At 35.3% G+C, this 14,733-nt stretch overlaps 1 protein-coding gene across 2 annotated transcripts in view; it reads left to right on the top strand.

The window, feature by feature from the left end:
* LOC129255485 (interaptin-like) overlaps nt 1–13,010 on the top strand; it is a 31,084-nt gene extending 18,074 nt beyond the window's left edge. Inside the window, exons 9-13 of one of the 2 annotated variants that reach the window (XM_064102195.1) lie at nt 40–219; nt 634–735; nt 2,685–2,915; nt 5,907–5,944; nt 7,998–13,010. In XM_064102195.1, the coding sequence (XP_063958265.1) occupies nt 40–219; nt 634–735; nt 2,685–2,915; nt 5,907–5,944; nt 7,998–9,909 (2,463 nt within the window). In that variant the 3' untranslated portion in view covers nt 9,910–13,010. The remainder of the gene's footprint in view (nt 1–39; nt 220–633; nt 736–2,684; nt 2,916–5,906; nt 5,945–7,997) is intronic. The other variant, XM_054893839.2, reaches the window with a different exon arrangement.
* Nucleotides 13,011–14,733: the final 1,723 nt, after the last annotated feature.

Below are 14,733 nucleotides of genomic sequence, written 5' to 3' on the forward strand. Positions count from 1 at the left end.
GAAATAGAACTTATTTCTGTCCTATTTTGTCTCCCTCAGCTTGGTGCCGAGTTGCAGAAGTCCAAAGACGGCCACAAGCGAATCGGTCAACTAGAGGCTAGGTATCAAAGAGATCGAGAGCTGTGGAGGAAAGAACGAAGTGATTTACAAAAACGACTTCAAGACTGTCTAGCCACTAGAAGATTAGAACACAATAAAATCGACAGTTTTATACAAGATGTAAGTCAAGTTGCTATTTTGTAAGTGGAAAAATCAACGATCAGGAGAGCATTTTATGAACGTTTGTCCTCCCTGACAACTCTTTTTTAATTGACCGATACTCACAGGTGTCCGTCGTTTACTTTGATAACTGTCATATGAAACATTCGATAAATCTTCTCATAAAACGCTTCCCGGGACCCCGGACCACATAGTCGTTTAGGATAAACTATTTAGGTTTTTAAAAGATTTAGTTTACATCATCAATAAGTTACGATTTCCGTATTAAATCTGTACATTTTTTAAAATGAAATTAAAACAAGTTTGGATATGTAAAAGCAGCGTTGAATCTTTGGTGCTTGTAATCCAAATTCTTGAACGGAGAGTGATGATTTCTGACGTGCTGATTTATTAATTTCTGTTCCTTTTCAATAGCTTCAGAATCTAAAAGGAGCTGTTGAAGCAACGGATCGTCTGACGCGAACAGATATTCAAAATGGCGGTCGACATGAGCAAATCATCGTAAGTGTACAGACAGTACGTATTGAATAACCCCTACTAACATTTTGTGTGTATTTGTCTTCACTTTCATCACTTGTAATGTGCTTGCTCTTAGGGGTTGTTTTTATATGCTTTTTGTAATTTGTTGTTTTATTCATTTCATCTTTATGCATTCCCATTATGTGTATAGGTTCTGTACTTATTCGTGATGGTGATAAATGTATCATCTATCTATCTATTTTCTTTGTTCCTCAATTTTTTTTTTCATTTATTGGGCTTGTATGTACATGACTTTTATGTATCTATTAACAGGGGTGGCGCACAGGATGCATGCATTTCCTTTTAAAAGTTAACCCAAAAATGAGGCGAAAAGGGAGAGGGAAATAAATGAAAGAAGGGTATAAAGAAGATATATTTGGGCAGTGCAACCCTATAATACTCCTATTATCTTTCAAGTTACAACAGAATTACATAACCTTCCAATTGTCTTCAACCCCCCCCCCCCCCACCCCCATCAAAATAACATGACTCCGTCATCGTGGATGTGGTATCAATACCTAAAATCATAATGACACTGAATGATGATTCTATTACATCGGTTTTATTCATTCACCAAAGGATGGGATATGAAAGTATTTTGCTGAATAGAAATCATTCTCAAATAAGAAAGTTAGGTTTATGCAAATCTGATTTTATATGGATATCGAGTTAACATGTTTTTTTTTTACCTAGAATGAATACGATATCTAAATAATTTCTTCCTTTTTGAAATCATCTTTAATATAGTCATGAAGCCTATACATCCAATTTTACCTGTTTCCTTACTTTTACTTTGTACTTTAAACAAAGGATTACTTCACAAAGTTTTCATTTGTTCGCATTTGCCAAGCAAAATTTAATTGTGTATGAGCAGTAATTCAAAGTATCTTTTTTTTCCTCATCACTATTTTCCTCTACCACATTCAGAAGGCAATTTTCATTTTATGCGCACTGCATTTTTTTCTTGCAATACAAATTTCATTGTGTGTTTGCTAATTGAAGCTTAAAATATTGCAATTCGTCTGCTTTAAAATCCACTCTAGCATTCATGATATGAAGCCGATATATAAAGTTGTCAATAACGTTATAGATGGATATTGACAACCGCTCTATTTTTGCATGATTTTCATTGAATAATTAGTTTGACATAAATCGTTCATCTTCATTCCATTCATGCTTTTTTATTTCTGTTGCGATATTCTTCATTTTTTTTTGCATTAACTATTTTCATGTAATTAATATTATATTGTGTTTAATTATAATCTTGCTTTTATTATTATTAATGATCGCTGCAAAAAAAAAAAGAATTTCACTGCTGAATTACCATTTTAATAAAAATTCACACATAGTTCTTTGGAATTATCTGTTTTTCGTAGTTGAGAAAAGTGTCATATTTTATGCATACATAATCAAGTAAAGATGATATCTTAAAGAAAGTGTGCAATCAGTATTCTCTTCTACCATCCTGTAACTCGATAATTGTGATCTTTTGAACTCACATCTGCGCAGGTAATACAAAACTGCTGAATTGAACTTTAAAATTAATTTTACTTTCATCTTGAAGATAGCCACAAAAGTTGATAACCAAGGTCGTTCTTCGCACAGGCATTATGTGAGCTAATGGGTCAGTCATATGGAAATAACTGAAATGAAATGAAAGATGGAAAAGGTAAATTCTCCAGGCGATAAAAGTAATAATGATAAACAGTTCTTGTATAGCGCATATCATATTATGAACGTTCCTATATGCGTTTCCAAAGGACTTGGATATTATTATAACCCAGCTTTAGCCTGACGATCAGTTTAACTGATAATGTTGTTTAAATACGTCGCTTACATTCTTGAGACATAATATTCCCTTATAATTCATTGCTTCATACTATATTGCATTGCTTCATTTCATCCATGCTATTTCGAGGCTATTATATTTTTACTCCAAATCACAGCAAAAAACCGTTGTCAAGACAACAGAAACCAAACCACTTCAAAAGGCACCACCTCCCGCTGAAGAAAACAACGCCATCTATCGGCAGCTTCGTAAACAGGTTTCAGAGCCTTCCAATGTGTGTACTGCTGCAGCTGAGAAGTCAAATGATGTGGTTAACTCCGGTTCAGCACCGGTTATTACCCATAGACATTCGACATCCGAAAGACCGGCAACATTTACACTCGATGAGGTTCATTTTACTTTCTTTCTTTTCTTATATGTCATCCTTTGCTTCCATCCAACAAAAAATGTCAAAATCATTTTGGAAAAATGGCTATAATGAAAATATTCTTTTATTCTTATGCCCTCTCTGCCCATCACTCTGCCAACATTAGAAATAAGGAGTGCGGATTCATATTTGACTACTGATTTGTTTAACAACCTTCCTGGAACAGGCTGTACAAATAGATGTAATATTCTGTATCTGTATTGAAATATTATCAATGAAAATTAAATGAAAAAAACATTTAGCTTATTCTTTGTCTTCTGTAAAAGCTGACAATACAATAAAATTTCGCTCTATATATGTGGATACAATTTTGTTTTCACAGAAAAGAAAGCAATCAACTGGAGCTGAAATATAAATCAGTGAACAGAAGTGAAAAAAGTTCGATTGTTTTCTTTGGAGGTGTAAACAAAGGCTATTACTAATGAGAATAGAATGTGAGAGAGTAAGCTGTTAATCGGCTTACTCATCTTCAAATATAAAGATAATGCAGTAAGAGAAAAGGGCAGAGGGGGTATATAACAAAAGATAAACCTTTGTTTCTGCTGGATATTGGAGAATATGCTTTCCCACCTGCAGTCTCACGCTTTACTTTCTTTCTTGAAATTAATATTGTGATGTTTAGGGAAAGCTGTTGCATAAATCGTTTATGTTTTGTATTTTATTGTCCCAGGTTCATTACCTTTTTTGCTCTGTCCGTCTCCATATTAATCAATATTTAATATCAATCCTTATCCATAATCTTCTATTATTCATGTCAGTGATTAACCACTTATCACATACCTATATTAAGGCACTTAAAATCAAACATGAACAAAATATTTATTCCTAAATTTGTATTATCATTCCATTTATAAATGTCACTTTATTTCTGATCATAGTCAGTCCTTTCAGGATTGACGCAGTAGTTAATGAAAATATTGCACCTCTATTTTTTTATTTTCAATTTCGCTTTAACTAAATCTATTTAAATTCCAGTCATTTAAAAGAATTAAGATGGAGTCAGAACTTTCTCAAAGTTTCAAATAAATTACGAAAGAATATAATAATATTTATATGCTAGTTAATTTGGATTCATTTAGTGATAACCTCTTTTTGTAATCCTTTCAAAATCAAATCATTATCGAGGGTAGCTTCCTTGTAAGTAATCAAATCATAATATATACTTACAAAGGGCAATAATCAATTATTATTTTATCCTTTCTTGTAATTTGCCAGTGTGATATCATTGCCTTAATTTTGTAATGACACATTTTCACACCCAAAGTATTTATGATGATTATATGCATTCACACTAGCTATGATTTCATATTTTTATACTATAACATATGCACTGATTACAAGCAATTTTTCTTACAATCTTTCGGCATGGATATTATTTATTTCTCTATGGGTCATGCATGGTGTTGTTATTAAAATTTGACCATTGTGTTATTCTATTCACATTTATGTTGATATAATGATGTCATGTTATATTATTTTTGTATTCTGAACGACTCTTTTTTTATGTGATATTAGTGGTCCCCATTCATTCCTGTATGAAATGTGATATATCTGGTGGATTGTAGTTTGATGTCGTCATCTGTTGTATATGATAATCCTGCCTGCCTCAGTTACTAGTGGTATACATCATATGGGCTCTTATTTGATGGAAATTAGCACCTTAGATATGTATGTGTTTTTTTTAATAAAATGAATTTGAAGAAGGTTTGACAATCATGTCTTCACACCTTAATGATTAGATAACGTTCCAATTCGCCATTGTCATTAATATCAAAATTAGCTGACTTCCGTATTCCACTTTTGGCTTTATTTCCTGCTCCGTCACCTTTGTCTTGTTGGGTTTTTCTTCCTCATTTGTCTTTGCTGTTCCCCTTTCTCATCTTCTATGGTAAATCTCATCCAGTGATGTATGGGGGGCCCGGGAGGGGGGGGGGGAGGCAGGTGCCATAGTATTTTGAGGGGGAGCAAAAATTAAAAATAAATAAGAAAATGAAGTAAAACAATAATTTTCAGAGTAGTGTTACATCACCCCTCCCCCTCCCATTTTAAGAAAACAAAACACTGTTTATTAATTTGAAACTCGCATGAAAATTAACATCGTTCAAGTGGTCAAGCGGTGTAGTGGTCCACCTGTACTCCCCAAATCAATTATATCGGGAGGAGAGACATGCGGGAAACAGTGATTCAGATCGTTTTTCGCCTCCCAGGCACAGGTGACGCCAAAAGAATAATAATAATAGTAATAATGTTTGGTGTTCTTTTATTTTTAGTTCCATTATCAAAATGCACAAAAATGCGGTTCACAGAATAAAATAGAACGTCCACGCTTGGTCGGCTCCCCCTCTTCTCCCTTGCGTATACTCTATAGCATGGACATTCGTCGGTGCAATCCGGATGCCTATATAGCCACTAATGTAGTCCTTCATATTGTTAAGTCATATTTGTCATTTCTTTAGCTTGTGCCCTCCTTACCTTCCCCTTGAAAATGTTTTGACCTCATACACCTGACACCCTCCTTGTACCCGTATTCGTCACACCCTTTGTTATTTTTGTTCTTTTAAGATAATAAAACCATTTCCATTTCACTAGTTTTCCTCTCACTTTTAATCAACTCTACGACTTTCACTTTCTGCCCCCTTATCACGTTTTTCTTTTTTATTCATTTTTTTCCTCTCTGTTGCTTGTCTAAAAGTTTGCCAATAGGAGGGATATGTTAAGTAATCACTTGAGGGACTTTAAAACCCGGGGGTGACGTTCTTCTTTGTTGATGATAGATCCGTAATATGAGCATAACCAAATGAGATTAATATTTATCACGTAATGTTAGAGTTGTAGTGGTCACATTGATTTATAGCATGCCCGGTTAATGACTAACATTGCATTATTTCGTTCACCCCTTTTCTCCTTTCCCCTTTCACTGCATCGTCTATCACATGGTTGTCACGTGACCAGAATGCCAGTCCATCTGCACGTACTGGAATTGAAGAAAGGTAGGAATTATATCTAGACTAGTCTCATCTGTGTGGATTTGCGTCATGTATGTACCATCTCTGTGTGTTGTGTCTGATTGTACTGTCCATGTACATATATGTCTTTATTTTTTTTCCTCGTTCGATGATTTTGTTTGATTATCTAGGCGCTCAGGCAACTAGCAATGGTCAAAGATGATTTGACCAATTATCAGGAGAGAATTCAAACTCAATACGCCCTCAAACTAAAGAGGTAATTTGTGCACCATCTCCAGGCATGATAGGTACACTATGAATTGATTAAAACACAATCTGTAGATTGTAGAAAAATAGAGATTACACAGAAGAACTGAAATAGACGCCTTTGTTTAGTTCGGACCAGTGTCGAAACTCATATTAGTTGTTTCATTGGTTATCCAGTCCATTTTAAGGAACATAATCATGCGACATCCATGAATTACAAGAAATACTTTACAACTAACCTAAATTCGAGTAAAGGTAATTGTAAAATTTTATGACGATTGTTTGAAACTCTAGGGCCTACTATGAACTATAAATCATTTAGTTTCTCGGATAAAGCGTAGAAAATCTCAAAGTAAAGTTAAACTCTTTCTCTCCCCTCAACGACATTTTGTATAGCCTATTCTACTTAGCAGTTAATTTTACAGTAGAAGTGGTTGTAATAGAAAGGTAATCATCTTCGCTGTCGTCAGGGCAGTAAAAGTAGTAGTAGAAGTATTATTATTGTAGACGTAGCACCAGCAGCAACGGTAGGAGTAGTAGTAGTAGTAGTAGTAGTAGTAGTAGAAGTAGTAGAAGTAGTAGTAGAAGTAATAGTAGTAGTAGTAGTAGTAGTAGTAGTAGTAGTAGTAGTAGTAGTAGTAGTAGTAGTAGTAGAAGTAGTAGTAGTAGTAGTAGTAGTAGTAGTAGTAATAGAAGTAGTAGTAGTAGTAGTAGTAGTAGTAGTAGTAGTAGTAGTAGTAGTAGAAGTAATAGTAGTAGTAGTAGTAGTAGTAGTAGTAGTAATAGAAGTAGTAGTAGTAGTAGTAGTAGTAGTAGTAGTAGTAGTAGTAGTAGTAGAAGTAATAGTAGTAGTAGTAGTAGTAGTAGTAGTAGTAGTAGTAGTAGTAGTAGTAGTAGTAGTAGAAGCAGTAGTAGTAGTAGTAGTAGTAGTAGTAGTAGTAGTAGTAGTAGTAGTAGTAGTAGTAGTAGTAGTAGTAGTAGTAGTAGTAGTAGTAGTAGTAGTAGTAGTAGTAGTAGTAGTAGTAGTAGTAGTAGAAGTAGAAGTAGAAGTAGAAGAAGAAGAAGAAGTGTATAGGTTCAGTAGTTGTGGGCATAATAGTTGGAGTAAACATGGAAGTATTTCTGTTGCGGCAGTGACAATATTTATCGCGGTCATCCAGGTTTCTGGCTTTTGTGATTGCCAGTTGCCACATTGAACATTTTTATGATCATAAAACTTTAAGTTATGAAATGTTTCACAAACTGGTACCTTTGAATGTAAAACATTTCAAGGGAATTATTTAAAATGAGATTTGAAAGACAAGGCTGTATTCTGAAGTTTGAGTACTCGGGGTTGTGCCGCCCGAATTAGTCACTTTTTGACGAATCGTATAATATCGATTTGTGCCTTTCCATTGTTCAGGAAGAGAATAATTCAAGAGAGATATTCTTTAAAATGTTTGCTTTAAATTGATATTCATTGGGAGATCCACTTTAGAAAAAGGGGGAACAATTAGTTTTATTTTACCTTTAAAAATAGAACATGTTTGGGACGATAGCACACCCGAAGGTAATCAATATCCTCTCATCTTAAATGGTATTGTTATCGTTTTTTTATTTCTGTTGTTATTATTATTGTTATCATTATTATTATTTATCATTATTATTATGATTATTATCATTATTATCGTTATTCTTATTATTATCATCATCATCATTAATGTCTTATGTAAAGATACTGCAAATATTGATGTGCTCAATTTTGTATTCATTAAAGCTGAATTTAAAAAAAATGTATGTTAGTAAATCAGGATTTTTTTTACCTATCCTTGTCTTTGTAATTGTTACACAGATCCAAGTCCCAGTCGGACATGACACGACGAGACAGTGGTCCACCACCCAAACCACCCGCCAAACCACCACGACAGTTTAGCCAAAAAGATGAGTCATCAAGCAGTACTTCATCCAGGATGACGTCACAAGCAGCTACCACACCAAGACAACAAACACAAGGAGAGTATCTACAAAGCAGACGATCACAGTCAAGGAGTGCAGAGGTCTTGACTTCATCACCCACGAAAAGCCCTCGAAGCCCGGTGAAAGTTATCTCATCGGACCCCGTAGGGGGCGGGCTAGAGATAGCCACAACGAAACCCACCAAAGCTTCGACAAAAGTGAAGACGGTTGTCACTGAAACCAAAGAAAGAAGAACGCAGGCACCTCCCACGACTAAAATCGAAGAAACTGAACGTGCAAAATGTCAAGAAACGCACTTTGGGAAGATTCCGCATGTGACTATTATTGACAAAGATAATACGCAGTCGGGAAAGAAAACAACAGTGACAGAGATTGTCCAGGAATCCAAAACTACGGTTCAAGAATCTAAAGTGCCAGTTGCGTCTTCCACCCCTGATGTGTCTCAGATAGGGAGCAGCACCTCTAGAAGACCACCACAAGTAAGCATCACAAGGTCTGTAAGCGATCGCCGACATGACGCTGATAAACCAACTATAGTAGTGAAGCAAGGGCGGTTTGACGTAATGGGTCTTCTGCGAGAGACTGACCGTAAAACCACTCGACCCCGCAGTGAAAGCCCTTCTCGAGTTGATCTTCAAATTCGGTTAGCAGAAATAGATAAAAATCGCGTAATGTCTACTAAGATGATGTTTGAAGGTAGCCAGCCGTCACCTAGTGGTTCTGCTCCCGCACTCCAGAGACGCTCGGCTAGTACAGACTCTCCATGTGTGTCAGACACCGATAGTGAAAGACACACAGACAGTGAACTCGTAGCACGGAGTCCAACTAATCGCCAGTTATCACCTTCAATATCGGACAGTCGACTACCAGGTGATAGTAGGGCCGCTAGTGGAGCATCACCACAAATCGCTAGAGCGCATGAGAGTAGATCCTCTGAACGTCCTAAATCTATGTGTGCTAATATAGATAGAAAATCAAAAACCTCAAGTGAGGGAGACAGTTTAGGTCGTACTTCTCCTTACCCAAACCCTCCGCCTGGTTTTCTTTTACCAAAGCATATTAATGGAACAACGAGCAAACCGTCCGTTGCGACTAGTCCGACCGTTGCTGCTGCTAGGGGAGTGTCTACTGAACCTCCCAGAGGAAAGTCGTATAATGTACCTATACCACCGAGTGAGCTAGGGTCTTTCGGCGAGGGCCCTCTAACTCATATACCTGGACAATTACCAAGGACAAAGAGTCAACTCCAGGCACAAACTAAACAACCTATGCCACCACTTTCTAATAAGACTCCTCCAGAATCCCCAAAGCATGGAAGCGAAAGAGGGAAGCGAGTTTCCCCGCGCTCTGCTCGGGCACAGTTTTTCTCTGAAGCGCCCTCACCAACCTCTAACAAATCCTTGAAATCTCAGGTGGCTGCACAAGAGCGAAAAACATCAAATAATAACAACAACGCTACTGCCGCTGTTCAACAACATCCTACAACATCTTCAGGAGCTTCCTCAGCACCTACATCCTCAACCAAGTCAAGAGGGACTGGTAGCAGCTCACGGGCAAGCAGTAGCAGTGGTGCTAAGGGGGCTTCAGGTGGCACTGTTAAAGGCGGATCTGGATCTAGCAAATCAGATGTAGGCACAAGTACTAGGTCGTCTCACCAACCACCCAGCAAAGCTTCCCCATGGAGCGCAAGTCCTGCTGTCAGCATACCCCAACAGCAAAGAATGGGAACCCAGCCGGCAACCAAACCTAAGAAGAGCAAGTTTTCATCTAAGTCTTCTAAGAAATAATAGCAATTTCAGTATTCAATTTATTGAACTTTTATTTATTCTGTGTCGTTAAGTAATTACTTTCTGCAGAAATATCCAACGTCGATTTCAATTAACAATCTCTGTAAAGAAAAAAATTTGATTTAAGGTATAAGTAAATCTGTTCGTATAAAATTGTGAGTGAAACAAAGAAACTTGAAAGCCTGAAGTCTGTACCAGAGACAGATATTGGCGATAATACAGAAAACGTTGATTGTGAATTGATGAGGTTTGTCGTCTATGCATGTAAAAACCTTTCTACAACCATGCAGAAGAGATATTTTTATGATCCTGATTAGTTTTACTTGTCGAATGTAAGAGATATAAATTTAGAATTAGATATTCTTACAGCAATATTGCATGAATTTAATTGATTTTAATTATTATCATAGCTGATTAATGTGCAATTTATAGCTGCAGGCTTTGTTGCTATTGGAGTATTTGGGATGTCGTCACATTTTTTTTCAGTCTCGGGACTATCATTTTTAAGCGGCTGGATGAAGAGTCTACTATATATTTTCTTAATAGACAAGCAAAAATGTAAACCACTCACTCTGTAAAATAAGGATGATTTGAATTGGTCAAATTGCTTAATATGTAAACTTCACAGTTGAGTGCAGTTGTTGCTGAAGAAAAAGAGGGAGAATCGTTAGAAATTATTCGTGATTGTCAGTTGCATTCCAAATGTTTGATTTTGTCATTTAATGCCTTTGCAATCAATTAAAATGGGCACGACATAGCTATTGTTTCAATACGTTGGTTGAACTTCAAACGTTCCTCTTTGCTTTTAGTGTGTAGACCAATATTTTGCTTGATAGTATTAAGACCAATAAGTTGCTTTGACCAAAATCCAACCACTGCTTTTCGTTTTGTATTCCACTCTCTTTCTCTCTTTATTTATTCATTTTCGTGCGCTTTGGGGGGTAGGGTATAATTAGTGTATAGGTTTGGCTGGATCACCAATCTCATACATGTGCTGACACAAATAAAGCCCCATCCTTTCAAATTTGTTGGTTTTTCAATATATTAGTCATCTGAAAAATATAATGTTAGGTAATTTGTTCATATTTGTTAAACATTGAACGCAAAGTGATTTCCCAAATTTTCTGTGTCTTTCCCCGTTTTATTAAAATGTTGTGTTGCAAGCTTGCTCGCTTGGATTAATTGATCACAAAACGCATTCTTATTATTCATGTCTTACTGTTGTTGTTTTTTTCTTCAATTTTATAAGTGGCATTTTAACATAGATAAAACCTTGAGAAACAAAATAAGTTGCGAATTTCCTTTTGAACTCAAAGAAGTCATTCTCGATAACATGCGTTCGTTGGAGCTTAGAATTCGCTGAGAAATGATTAGTATGACTTCATTGTACTTAATTATTGCATAAGATAGGAAGTTATTCTTCATACAATGTTGAATGTACATTACTTTGTTATTTATTGAAATTTGACTGTTTTAAACGTATTCATAAAACTACAGTCAATTGTACATAAAGGTCATCATAGATGAAACAGTAGTTCATATTTTGGTATGGTGTAAATTCTGTTTTATTATCGTGGAAGGTTTTCTCGTTCATTTTTTTGTGTGTAAGTTGAAATTTATGTTATGTGTAAGTCTTAAATTATGTTACAAATACTTATTCAGATTATTTAGTACACTAGTATTCACATTTACTTTTACATACCAAATTTTAACCACCACTTTGTTGAAAACCGTTTATTTGAGAAGTGTGAATATTTTATTGTAATAGAAACTATTATTTTCAATGTTTATTCAGTTTTCATAAATTGGTCACGGTCTTTGAAAAACAAAAGTTGTTCTTCATCTAGACATTATGAGGAAGATCTTTTTAACTTAGACTTATATTATTGTTTGCAATAATTGTCTTATTGGAAAGTATAGACTAAAGTTTACAATTTTTAACACAACATTGCATAGTCATCTTTCACGGTCGCCCATTCCATTAAATTCAATTATGAAATGAACCAAAGACAAAAATGTTCAAGTGATAAAGCTACCAAATGAGTTCACTTTAAATCGTACCTTCACGAGGTCACGTGGTATCTTTCATTAAATGGTTTCCCCAAATTGTAAAATTATCATAAAGATTTTTAGATATTTTAAATCACTTCTCACTAGAAAGAGTAAATTTGCATCTAATACATGCAGCTATATGTGTAATTGGTAGATATGCCGAGTATCTTACCCACTTATAAAGAATGTCAAGAGCATCATCTTCTAATGGCAATGGTCTGGTGTCTCTGTATTTCCGGCTTTCCAACGTTTGCATACTGCAAACAAATAGTGTAAATCCACACCGATCAGTGTTGTGATGGAACCAAGCATTCAACAGCAGTGTTAAATATATTGGCGTTTAATATGAGTATTGTATCAACACTATTCGGTGTTATATTCCATGGTGTATTTATACCAGATGGTGCTCGCACAGCAGTGTTCTATTCAACACCATGTTGTTTTACAGTGTATTCAGTCTGAGGTTAGATCACGATGTCAGTAGATTTATATGATTAACATAGTCTTGATACAGCTATCATTGTTATATATCATGGGATCCAAACGCTCGATACATTGATTGGTTGAATTTTTAGGCAAGAAGTAATAACTTTTTATTTGGAAATATACATAGATGAAATAATGAATAAATTACGGATACCCGAGTGTCAAGGGAAATACGATAGAATTATAATGTAAAAAAAAAAACCTTGACGAAATAATGGACAAAATTAATGAAAATCATTACAGACTTATAACAGTATGGCGTCCTTGCTTTGACTGTCTTTAATTCAGTACAGACGTGGTAGCTATGTTCATTTTGATTTTCCTATTTTAGAAAGGATCGTACTTAATTGTTTTGACTATACTCTTTCTTTTTTTTTGAAGATTCTATTGTAAGGCTTTATAAACTATATGATTTGTAAATCATTTCTAATCAGCTATGTAGTATGAAATATGACACTATGCCATATACAATATCATTTTGATTCCGGTAATTACAACAAAACGTTTAAAAAAACTGAATTACTAATCAATAAAGGCACATTTGTGCTTTTTGTATGAAAATAGTACTGTTGTTGCTGTGTGTTTTATTGCTATTTATACGTAGATATTTTTTTTTAACAAGACCACACATTGGTATTCATAATGCATATATCATTTTCATTTATTTGATACACGATAAAACAGCAATGTGCATAAAATGCCTTGCTGAAGGGCTTAGGTGCCGAGCCGGAAATCAAACCACCGATCCTCGGATATCAATAGACCACACGACACCGATATCAAGTTCATTAGAAAAGATGTAGAAGAAATTCTAAAAGTTAGGCAGTGTATCCAGTCACAAAATGACTCGTACATATATTGCGAGGTTTTGTCCTTTTCGCTTATATTTGAAATATTTCAAAGTTATTTTGTTCCTTTTGGGGAAATTTAAAGTATCGTACTGTAATCTTTGATTTTTATTTGTTTTGATCCTGATACGAGAAAGATAAATTCCTAAATGTGAAGTAAGATAGGACACAGCGCATCATCTAAAAAGAAAGTCACAGGGTCAACGAAACGGTTTTGAGAATGGGTAGGGGGCTGAACTTCCAATAAAACCACAATCGGATGTTATTTGAAAAATTACACGTTTATTGATAAAAGTATGGATGGGGGCTCATTTGAAACATTGATGATGTTGATTGGAATGAATTCACCTTTTTTAGTTGAACCGTAAGACTGGTTAGATTTGAGAGGATGGAATGACAAAAGAGGGGGGTCAACGCCCAGTCGAGCATGTCGGGATGATTTGGAAACGTATTTCATAGTTGATATTGTTATTTTTTTTCTTCTTCCATTTTTCCTTCCGCCTTCCTCCCTTATTCTTCTTTTGTTACTGACTACTTGAAAAGCATAGGAGGTCACCCTCCCCACCCAGGGGCGCCGCCCCTTGTTGGTAATGATATTTACAACCTTTTATTTGGGAAATTACTGTTAACTGTGCATTGGACGTCAAGAGCTGCAACTCTGGTTGGAGAAAACAGAAAAAAAAAAAGAAGTTAGAAAATAGGGAACATGAATAAATCTTTTTTTAAGAATTATTATGTAACAAAATAATCCTTGATCAAAATTACCAACGATTCCATTCTTTAATGGATCATCTTAGGGGTACAAACAGTAATCGTTTGGTGGATGGGTACTATATAGACATAATATTTCTGGGTATCACCATAGCAATGGTTTCAAAACCGAATTTATCGTATACAGGTCAGATGAAAGGAAAATTTTCAGACCTCATTCCGCAGCCACAGGTGACGCTAAACAAGTACTACTATCAGAGTTTTCTTGATCAAAACTCATATGTGAATTAATTTTTGCACAACCAACTGGTATTGTCTAAACCACCAGCCCCACATCTCTTCCAAAATCTTATTTGATACTAACAATAATTACAAATTAATAAGGATTGATTGCAAGTTGCAACCGTTATTCTATTATGCCTTGAACCTAAGCCGTAGCGATCTCAATGCACAGGTCCGGAAAAGGAAAGTAAAGCCAAAATCGCTTTTAGACTTTGATTTTAGATTCAGCATAAAATCTCATGATATTTAAAATAGACTTGAAAATATCCTTGAAACTCATTAATGGCACGGACATAATAAACGCGGTGTTCTGTACAAGTAGAAGATATCTCTCCCAATGGAATGTATGTATTTGACAGAAAAGTCCTAATCTGCGCTAACGGTCAGCCGTTAGTTTGTTACGAGAGTCAATGTAAAAGACCGTCAATTCGCTTGTCAAAATGAT

The sequence above is a fragment of the Lytechinus pictus genome, chromosome 1, assembly GCF_037042905.1.
Source record: "Lytechinus pictus isolate F3 Inbred chromosome 1, Lp3.0, whole genome shotgun sequence".
Classification (NCBI taxonomy): Eukaryota; Metazoa; Echinodermata; class Echinoidea; order Temnopleuroida; family Toxopneustidae; genus Lytechinus; species Lytechinus pictus.